This window comes from Orycteropus afer, unplaced genomic scaffold, assembly GCF_000298275.1.
Source record: "Orycteropus afer afer isolate SDZICR_OR568_19922 unplaced genomic scaffold, OryAfe1.0 scaffold00355, whole genome shotgun sequence".
NCBI classification, from domain to species: domain Eukaryota; kingdom Metazoa; phylum Chordata; class Mammalia; order Tubulidentata; family Orycteropodidae; genus Orycteropus; species Orycteropus afer.
In genome coordinates, this window is record NW_006921942.1 from 842,660 (window position 1) to 853,462 (window position 10,803).

The window sequence follows — 10,803 nt, forward strand, 5'->3', positions numbered from 1 at the left end:
ATGTTTCCTTCTGTTGTACATAGGTTTGCTATGAGTCAGAGACGACTCAAGGAGTACCTAACAACAACAGTTTCCCTCTCCCCTTCTTATCTTGGCTTTACAGTAAATGTTTAATTTTTGGTCTCATAGGTAGTTTTTTAATGGAACACCATATTCTTGGATAATATCCTTTATTTTGTATGCCAATCTGTTATTTTGCTAGAAAGTGATCTCAGGGGACATGAAACAATATTTTTTAAATAGCTAACCCTTTTTCTTCCTTACTGTGACCCTCTCTTTCTCTTGGTGCAAACCCTCTTTTGGATCCTTGCAGCATTCATAATCTGACCTCATGATTTAGATTATACACTTGGTGTGTGAACTACCTTTTTTCACATAAGTTTTTGGAAGCATTTTGTTTTTATATCCTCATGATAGGTACTCAGAAACCAAACTCACTGCCTCTGAGTCGATTCAGACTCATAGAAACTCCCATTGGGTTTCCAAGACTATAAATCTTTATAGAAGCACCCTGCCTTATGTTCTGCAGAGCAGCTGGTAGGTTCAAACCATCAATCTTTTATTAGCAGGCAAATGTCTTAATCGCTGCACCACTACAGCTCCTTGTGATAGGTGGTGGTGGTGTTATGTGCCATCGAATCAAACCTGACTCATAGCGACCCCTCCTTGGGTTTCTGAGGTGGTATCACTATAGAAGTAGATTGCCCAACCTTCTTTCCGAGGAGTGGCTGGTGGGTTTGAACCGCCAGCCTTCTGGTTAGCAGTCAAGTGCCTTAGGCACTACACTACCAGAACTCCTTTATGATAGGTAATAATCAGTAAATAATTGATTGGTACTAATTGGTACTAATCAGTTACAAACCATAAAACTAAACCCACTGCCACTGAGTTGGTTCCAACTCATAGATATTTAGATGATAGGTAAATGACTAGTATTAGTAAATAATCGATTTGATAATGTCATATAGATTACGATGTAGCATGCTACTATTGATAAAAAGTACTTAGAAAAGTGTACTGTTTGTTCCTAGTACAAACCCTGGGAAAGATGTGGAATCTTCATTTTACAGATGAGCAAGATGGGGCTCAGATATGTTAAAGGCCTTCCCAGAGATCAGAAGTTCCAATCAATAGTGTCACATGAAATTAAGTGGATGCTACAAAATAATTCCATAATAACCTCCCTCCACATTTACCAAATGAACTCACTCTAAGAAAGCCCTTATTAAATTTTATCTCTTCCTTTAATTTCCAGTGAACCTCAGTGCACCTCAGTTTCCTCATTTGTCAAGTAAAAATAACCTTGATCCATTTCATGGACTGCTAGAAATATTCTGTATCTATAATGTCCAAAATAATAGGCACTAGCCACATATGATTATTTAATATTACAGAAAATTTAGAATTCAGTTCCTCGGTAACACTGTCCACATTTTAAGTGGCTAGTGGCTACCATTTTGAACAGAAGAGATATAGAACATTTCTGTCATTGCAGAAAGTTCTACTGGACAGTGCTGTGCTGGAGCTAAGACTTGCCAAAGATCAGAGAAAGCAACATGGCTGAATTGAAAACCCAGGCCAGAGCCTGTTGGTTTTGAGTGAGAAGGCTCACTGGGTGACTGTGGAGCAAGCTCACCTTTGAAACAGTGACATCACAAAGCGCAGCTCACAAGGGCTACAGAACACATGGGATTCCAGGCTACTCTGCCTAACTCATATCTAGATTCCTGAAGCCTCTGCACATGTAGTTCCTGAGCTGCTGTCTTATTAAAATGTCAACATTTCTACGGTTATCTTCTTCCTGGGAAGATCTTATAGAGTCTCTCTCTCTGAGCACAATATGGAATTGGCTACAAGCAACAGTTCTGGGAGAGTCTAGTGTGCCTCAGCAAACAAATTTGGGGATACTACATAATATTGCTCCAGCTGTTCAAGTCGTCCTGAGGATTTCCTTTTTGATTCTCTTGACAGTAGGATTATATGCCTTATCGAAAAGAAGTTTTCAGTCAATTCAGGTTATACTCTTTTGTTACAGAGAAATTTAAATAGTTATACATTGAAATGTGATTAGTTTGCTCCCATATACCTGACATCTAGTTTCAAGACCATGTAGGTGAGCAAGGGTGAGCCCTTGTCTCTGAAATTGGTTGAAACTAGGTTAACCGCAATAGATTTTGAGCATAATGTCCTTTCTTACAATGAATGATCTTTGGTTTATTATAAAATAAACAAGTTTACAAGCTGAGAAGGCAGCCTTAGTTCCAAATTTATTTGATCACTTATTCACCTTTGAATGCCTACTCTGTGCATGTCCATAGCTACACTATATAGGTAGGGTACCCTTTACAGAACAGGCACAGCAGTATAACTGGGATCTTAAGTTGGGCCTTTCTGTCTGATCTGTAACCATGTGGAGGCATGTGTAGTTATTCAATCATCACCATGTTTTCATCATGTTCTTGTGTTAAAGACAAAAGATAAGGCTTCATAAATATACAAGGGATCCTTTTGGGAAAAGGGTATAATTGGCTGGGACTGTGAGAAACATTCACAGTTTTACATACTTCTTTGTAATTAGGAGTAGTGATAGTGGTATAGTCAGAGTGCTTTGAGAATCCCAGCAATTCCATGAAATAGAGGTTCTCTTCACATGGCAAAGGAGGATACTCAGTTCAGTGGACATTTCAGGAGGACGTAGGATTTAAATGTTGTTGTTGTTATGTGCCATCGAGTCGGACCCGACTCATAGCGACCTCTCCTTGGGTTTCGGAGGCAGTATCACTACAGAAGTAGATTGCCCCATCTTCCTTCCCAGGAGTGGCTGGTGGGTTTGAACCGCCAGCCTTCTGGTTAGCAGTCAAGTGCCTTTAGGCACTACACTACCAAAGCTCCTAGGATTTAAACAGGCCCTGGTAAATGCAGAGAGAGGTTATCATCATGTATAGGTGAGGGAACTTGATTATCACTTGCCCAAGTTCCCATAGTTTTTAAGAGCTAGCAAAGCTGGCATTTGATCCCAGGTTTTAGGATTCCAAATTCAGTGCTTCTCCAAAATCTCATTTGACTAAAATATGACTGACCTAAATACTCAGTAGGAATGTGTGTGTGTGTGTGTGTGTGTGTGGTGCAACAAAAAAACCTCTTATTTGTAATTATGGGTTATGTGCTGGTTTGTAAATGTTTAGCTCTGTCAGAAAGATGAACTTGCAGCCCTCCAGAGACTTTAGCCAAGAAAAGGAGGTAGACAAAGGAGTGGTTAATAGCATGGACTTTCGAGTCTGACTGCTTGGATTGCTTTGTGACCTAAAAGTAATCCTTACCCTCTAAGCCCCAGTGTCTTCATCTGTAGGATGGGCTTGCTAACAGTAGCTCCCTCATACGATTGTTTTGAGGACTAAAGGAGATGGTGTATGTATAGTGCTTATGACAAAATAAACACTCTATAAATGGTGCTAGAAACTATTATGATATGGAAAAAGATCATTGGTTTCATCCTCATCCTGTCAGGAATCTATCCTAACACATTTAAAAATATATATATTTTTTCATGATCAGGAAATCCAATTTCTCAAACCACTGTGTCTTGAGACATACTTAAAAGTCAAAATTCCTGGATTCTGATTCTGGCTATAACAATTCCAAATATATGACCTTGGGTAATGACAGAGTCTGAATTAGAAGATGTCTAAACGGTTAGCTAGTTCTGTTTTTCTGCACAAATAGGTCCAGCACAAGCAAGGTAATTCCTAGTACAGAGCCCAACACATGGCAAACTTTCAGCAAAAGGTATTTATTATTATAATATTTAATAATTAAATGCTGATAATAATCTCTGATGTACCTACTTCTCCAGTTTGAGGTGAGGATGAAAAGAGGAAATTAGTGAGAAGATGTTTTATGAAATGGAAAGATTGGTATAGGAGTGAGGGATTATTGGGTGATTTGTTTTGCATCTGTGGTAAACTGGCATGTCACATAAATAAATAACATTCAACTTTTGTTGTTTCATTTTAGAGAATACTGTTGTTTATAATCACCCTCTACAAACTTTACAAGAAGGGCTCAGATTTTTTTCAGGCTTTGATGGCCAACCCAGAAGCGAACATCTTCTCAGCTCCAGACAATAAAAACATCTTCCTGTCCTTGGGTCTGCAAGAGAAAATTTTGAAAAAACTCCAGATGGTGGAAAACAAAGTGAAGGACCTGGAAGGGATGATCATTTCTCAAAAGCCTACTATGAAGAGAGATTGTTCCTCTGAGCCCTACTGCAGCTGCTCCGACTGCCAGAGCCCCTTGGCCACATCAGGGTTTACTTCCACATCCGAAGTGTGATGGACTCCACTCTTTTCCACAAAAGCACTACTTCCCTCATGTGCACGTTGATGTATCAATAAAGACAGAGAACTATCTATATTGAAATTACCCTGCAAGGACTGGCTTTCTGTGTGGTGGGTTTGGCTTCTACTCATGTGTGGAGGGCTGGAATAGGGAATCTAGTGGTGGTTAAAAATGTCTCTGGGATTGTGGTGCCCAGTTAGGAGGCTGGAGACTAGAGGTAGCCATATAGGAAAGGATAGCCAAACTGGAATTAAAGTTGGTGAGTCCAAAAAGGGCATGGGGACAGCATCCTTTGACTTCCTCTAACTTCGCAAAGGGAAGACAGAAGTGCCACCAGCAGCATTAGCCAAAAGCTGATTCCCATGAAGTCAGACATCCTGCCATCCTTCAACCCTTCTTTTTTTTTTTTTTTTTTACCAATTCTGACACCGTCCCTTCCACAGCACCCTCTACATCTCTGCAGGGCTCAATAATTCATTGCAATGGCCACACAGAACTCACAGATAGTACTGACAATTATGGGGTTGATTAGAAAAGTAAAAGTTACAGTTCAGGTTCAGGAACACTCAGGATATAATTCTTTGATGAGGACAGCCTCCCCTCTCCCATGCCCGTAGACACACCTCTCTTTGGCCCTTGGCCTCTGGGGTCTACCCTGCTCAGGCAGTGTTACAAAGCTCTTTTAGCTCTGCCAATAGGTACACCCCATTTCACCAGCAAGCCTCCTGCCCAAAGGCACTCAACTCTTTCGCTCCATGAGCCTGCAAGCGTGCTGCTCTAACTCACACAGGTCTCTCGGTTCTGCTGCCACTGCTTCCACCATCTTTCTGCCATCTCAGTGCCGGGATCTCAGGTTCAAGGACATGTTCCATTCCTGGCTCTTCTGTCTTGATGACAGTGAGATGTCCCTTTTCTGCCTCTGGGATGACTTATGTTAAGCCTGTTGTTGTTGTTGTTATGTGCCGTCGAGTCGGCCCCGACTCATAGCAACCCCTCCTTGGGTTTCCGAGGCAGTACCACTAAGGAAGTAGATTGCCCCATCTTCCTTCTGAGGAGTGGCTGGTGGGTTTGAACCGCCAGCCTTCTGGTTAGCAGTCAAGTGCCTTAGGCACTACGCTACCAGAGTGCCTATGTTAAGCCTACTGAGATGGAAAAGTTGACTAATCCTTATATCTTATTTGCATAGTCCCACCTCCACAGGAGGACCATGTACCTTATTTACATAATTAGCACACTATCCAATCCTCTTAGTAGGCCATAAAAACCTCATATTTCCACAGCTCCACCCAGTCATCTGGTGGGAGTCAAAAAGACCACGGCTAGACGAGCCATACCAAGTAATTCACTGACCGCAGTAGGAGGAAAGGAAGGAATTGCATTCAGGATATGGCCTTGAGGTCCATGCTGAAGAGGTTGGATTGGACATAATAAAAACAGCAGAAAAGTGCTGTTTGAGGAAGATGCTGTGCATGGTCCTGTATAGGCAGATCCTTGGCCTACAAGTGAAGATGTGGTTCAGGAGTCTCCTGCATTAATTGCTCAGAGGTGGGTAAGTGTGGGGGTGGATGTAAGGCAGACTGACATAAAGAAGGCTGTTAATTTTCTCTCTGACTGACATCTACTCTGAGCTAAGCAGTGTGATCATCCCTGGGAATCTGTGCCCTTCAGGAGCACTCAGGTTAGCACTCAGTAGCTCTGAAACTTCTCAGGTCGCTTCAAACAGAGAATCACAATGCAGTGAGGTTGCATCATCTTGAATTTATGTGGATCACAGCTTTGCAGGGAGGGAAGAAGGCGAGGAGGGATGAGCCTATAGGTGGCTCCCTCAGTGGGTCTGTCTCCATTAAGATTTACAGTGTAAGTAAGAATTTTTGCCAAAGTAAGTGTGGTTACAAATCGAAACACTTTTGGTAACTATCTGGCATGTAAATGAAATAATTTCATTTGGTGTGCAAATAAACAGTGAACTCTTGCCAGGCTGGCAAAAAAAAAAAAAATGGCTATGCTGGCCATCAGGAGACAACATAGCAGTCTCCAAAGTGGCACCTTCCTAAGGGATTTGGTGGTCCATTGTACCAATGTCACAATGTAACTCCTGTGAAGATGAAACTTCACTGTCCACTATACTATGTGCAAAAACAAGTGTGTAAATTCAGGGCAGGGTCAGGAAAGACTTTGCACAGAAAGTGATATTAAGTTGGCCCAGGGAGGATTATAAAAAGATTATTAGATGAAAGGCATTCATGCTGGTGGAATCATCATGGATGTATATATTTTTAAAAAAAGGATGGGCAGCCTGGGGAACAGGTAGTTTCAGGGTGGCTGAAGGACTAGGTATATCCAGAGCTATAATTAAGGATTTTGACTTCAGGGAAAGATACACTAACCTCATCCTTAAAACAGCTTTAATTTATCATGTGATGAACAGAGCAGATAGGAGTTAGTAACAATGGGCCTTATCTGACAATTTAGGTGAGAAGTCGTTACTGCACTTGCTGAAGGAGTGCCATGCAATCTTTTAAAATCAATGTCTCAATTTTTTGTGCCACAAAGTTTGAGTGGCAGAGGCCTCTGTGAGGTTATGGAGTAACCGTATCAGGTTGAGTGGACACTGAAAAGTCAAGAAAAGGGAAGAGGCCAGAGGAAAAGAGATTTTTTGAAAACTATGTATCCCTTCATATTTTCAAGTTAATATCTAGAGATTTTCATCATAAATTTAAATAGTTGCAAATGATATTTAAATATTTACAATCTAGAAGATTTTAAAATAAAAGCATTGAACCACTTTTTACGGTGTATCCAACAAAATCTACCTATCATAACAATTGAATAACTACCATTATCCATTTAACAAAAAACATGAATGAAAATTTGGAACCCTTATCCGCTGCTGGTGGCGATGCAAAATGATACAGCTGTAGTGGAAAACAGTATGGCAGTTCCCAAAAAAATCAAAAATAGAACGTATATGTATGCTCACTTTTGTTCATTGTAGCAATATTCATAATAGCAAAAAGATGAAAACAACCTAAGTGTCCATCAATGGATGAATAGATAAACAACATGTGGTACATACATACATACAGTGGAATACCACTCAGCCATAAAGAATGATGAGTCCTCAATACACCTTATAAACCAAACCAAACCAAACTCACTACTGTCAAGTTGAATCTGACTCATAGAGATTCCTCCTTGGGTTTCCAAGGCGGTATCTCTATGGAAGTAGATTGCCCAGTCTTCCTTCCATGGAGTGGCTGGTGGGTTTGAACCACCAGCCTTCTGGTTAGCAGTCAAATGCCTTAGGCACTATGCTACCAAAATACCTTGTAAAATAATTGAATCTGGAAGACATGCTGTTGCATGAAATAAGTCAATCATGAAAGGACAAATACTGTATGCTCTCACTTTTACACAATGACAACAATAATTATATATAGAAAGACAAATGTCCATTGGTAGTTACCAAAAAAGGGGTGTGTGTGTGTAACTCTCTAGATTAGCAAACACTTGTTATTTTTATTTTTATTTTTTTTTTTCTGAGGTTGTACTTGCTTGGTGGTGGGCTGCCTCTCTGTTCTTTTATTTATTTTTTATTTTTATTGTGATTTGGGTGAAAGTTTACAGAGCAAATTCACTTTCCATACAGCAGTTCACATACACTTTGTCTCATGGCATTGTCTACAATTTACCTCAAAGCAACATCTCCCCTCCCACTTTCTCCCAATAGTTACCTCTTCCCTGTGTCCATCCCTCCATGCACTCCTCCCCCCTGAGCTGTCTCCCTGTGCATACACAGCCCTTCTATTCTCCCATGATTGTTCTCTCCAAGGAGTGTATCTACCTAATGTAAATGTTCACCTCATATGCCTGTCTTTTGTTTGGCTGGAAGCCACAGGTGTGGGCTCAATTCCAGACCTGAAGAACAGCTAGGGGCTATAGTCTCAGTGGTTCCACCAGGCTCTATCAGACCAGCAAACCTGCTCCCCCCCCCCTTTTTTTTTTCTCCAAATGATTTTGAGTTTTGTTCCACATTGTTCTCCCTCTCTATCCAGGATCTCCTACATAGATCCCCCTCTGAGTAGCTGACAGTGGTAGCTGGGCACCATCTAGTTCTTCTGGTCTCATAGTCATGTAGCCTGCAGATTGCATGGTATACCAGTCACTAGGACTAATTCTTTCCATGAATCTTTGGTTTTCTTCATTCTTCTTTGCTCTGGATGAGGAGAGACCCATCGTTGCATCTAGATGGCTGCTTGCAAGCTTTTAAGATCCCAGTCACTACTCACCAAAGTAGGAAGTGGAACAATGTTTTGTGTAGTATGTTATGCCAATTGAGCGTAACGTCCTCTGTGCCTATGGTCCTGAGCCCACAGGTGCAACTACTTGCTCCCTCTGGGTAGCTGGCTGTGACCAAGAAGTGACTACAACCTTGTCCCTTGTCAGCTCTACTATACACCTGGGAATTCTTACAGAATATACAAATACACTTGTAGAACCATTGTCTGCCAACCCTATACATGGTGTTGGGTACACTTTCTGCTGTATAGACGTAACTAATAGTTCAGTCTATCCACCCATCTATCCACCTGTATACCCGTGTTAGCCTTCACTGACAACACAGTACTGTATGTGCAAAAGAGTTCATCTTTGTTGTCTGTACCTCCCACGTACCTCTCTCTGTCTTCCTCTTCCTCAATGCCACCATGTTGATGACTCACATTTGGTACATTGCCCTTCTCTTCACCCAAAACAATACTTATCTCTGTCTATCTAACAATGTTCCCTACCCTACCTCCCACCCCTGGTAACTAACAAAGAAAATTTCCTTCCACGTATAAACCTTTCCTTGGCTTTTACAATAACAGACTAATACAGTATTTGTCCTTCAGTGATTGACTTATTTCAATCAGCATAATGTCCTCCAAGTTCATCCATGTTATGTGGTATTTTGCAGATTCTACATTATTCCTTAGGGTTGCATAGTATTCCATTGTGTGTATGTACCATATTTTGGTTATCTATTCCTCAGTTGATGGACACCTAGGTTGTTTCCAACTTTCTGCTATTGTAAATCACACTTGTTACTTTTGATGATGGGAAATGTAACACCAAATGTGGGTGAAGTATGCACAGCCTGACAAAGGTAAACAATGTGAGTAAGATGTACACAAGTAAAAAGGACCTTTTGGTAATTGCTATGGCATATATAATTTTTCAATAACAGCAACAACAACTAAAAAATATGTGTGGGTATATATGCATGTACATAGGCATATATGTATAGGTAGATGCATATCTATAAGTGTATCTTTATATCTATATATGCATGCATATCTGCAAGCATATATATTCATACATATAATAAAGCACATAGTAGGCACAGTTATGGATACTTCCTAGGCATAACCAAACACCTCATGGGATTAGTTTTCTGAGTTTCAAGATTGGTCAATTGGCATAACATAGTTCATAAAATGTATGTTCTACATCCTAGTTTGCTAGGTAGCATATGAGGTCTTAAAAGCTTACTAGAAATAGCCCTCTAGATATAACTATTGGTTTCTACTTATCTGGAGGAAAAGAAAAAGAAGAAAACCAAAGAATTAGAGAAGAAGCCACTTTACAAGACTAATAGTCTACAAAAACCACAGCCTCATCTACCCTGAGACCAGAAGAACTAGACGGTGCCCAGCTACCACTATCTACTATTCTGATCAGGGCCACAATAGATGGATCCTGATAAAATGGGAGAAAAATGTGGAACCAAACCTCGAATTCTAAAAAAATACACACTTACTTGTTTAGTTGAGACTGGAGGGCTCCCTGAGACTGTTGCCTTACTCTTTAAGATACTCTTTAAACCTTGGACTGAAACTATCCCAATGTCACTTTTTACTAAATAACATATTGGCTCACGAAAGAAAGAACTCCACCTGTAAGTACTGTGCTTCTTTAAAAAAGAATCTCTATGAGGCTAAAGAGTCAACAATTATTTTAAGAACAAAGATAAGAAGATAAGGGAACCAAGAAACTAGATTACTGGAAACTAAACTGAAACAATGAGAATGTGCATGCATTGTGAAGAATGTAACAAATGTCATTGAACAATTTGAGTAGAAATTGCTGAAGGGTAGCCTTATTTGCTGTGTAATCTTTCACCAAAAACACAATAAAATAGTATTAAAAAAAAAATTAAAAACAGAACTACCACCCACTCCTATGTATACCCAAGGGACATAAAAGCAATGACACAAATAGACATATGGACAACAACGTTCATTGCAGCACTATTCACAATAGCCAAAAAGTGGGAACAATCTAAACATCCATCTATGGATGAATGGATAAAGAAAATGTGCATACTATTACTCATTCATAAAGAGAAATGAAGTCCTGATGCATGCTACAATATGGATGAAGCTTGAAGACATTATGCTGATTGAAGTAAGTCAATCAGAAAAT

The 10,803-nt window shown here is 40.2% G+C and overlaps 1 protein-coding gene across 1 annotated transcript; it reads left to right on the forward strand.

Moving 5' to 3' along the window:
- The first annotated feature begins 1,772 nt into the window (after window positions 1-1,772).
- On the forward strand, window positions 1,773-4,332 carry TMCO2 (transmembrane and coiled-coil domains 2). Its single transcript, XM_007952694.1, has 2 exons — window positions 1,773-2,015; window positions 4,015-4,332. The coding sequence occupies exons 1-2, from the start codon at window positions 1,773-1,775 to the stop codon at window positions 4,330-4,332; spliced, it is 561 nt and encodes a 186-aa protein (XP_007950885.1).
- Window positions 4,333-10,803: the final 6,471 nt, after the last annotated feature.

Coding starts and splice junctions, on each gene's coding strand:
- TMCO2 (XM_007952694.1), top strand. CDS start 1,773: ATGTCAACATTTCTACGGTTATCTTCTTCCTGGGAAGATCTTATAGAG. Junction 2,016..4,014: donor GAAGTTTTCAGTCAATTCAG/GTTATACTCTTT, acceptor GTTTCATTTTAG/AGAATACTGTTGTTTATAAT.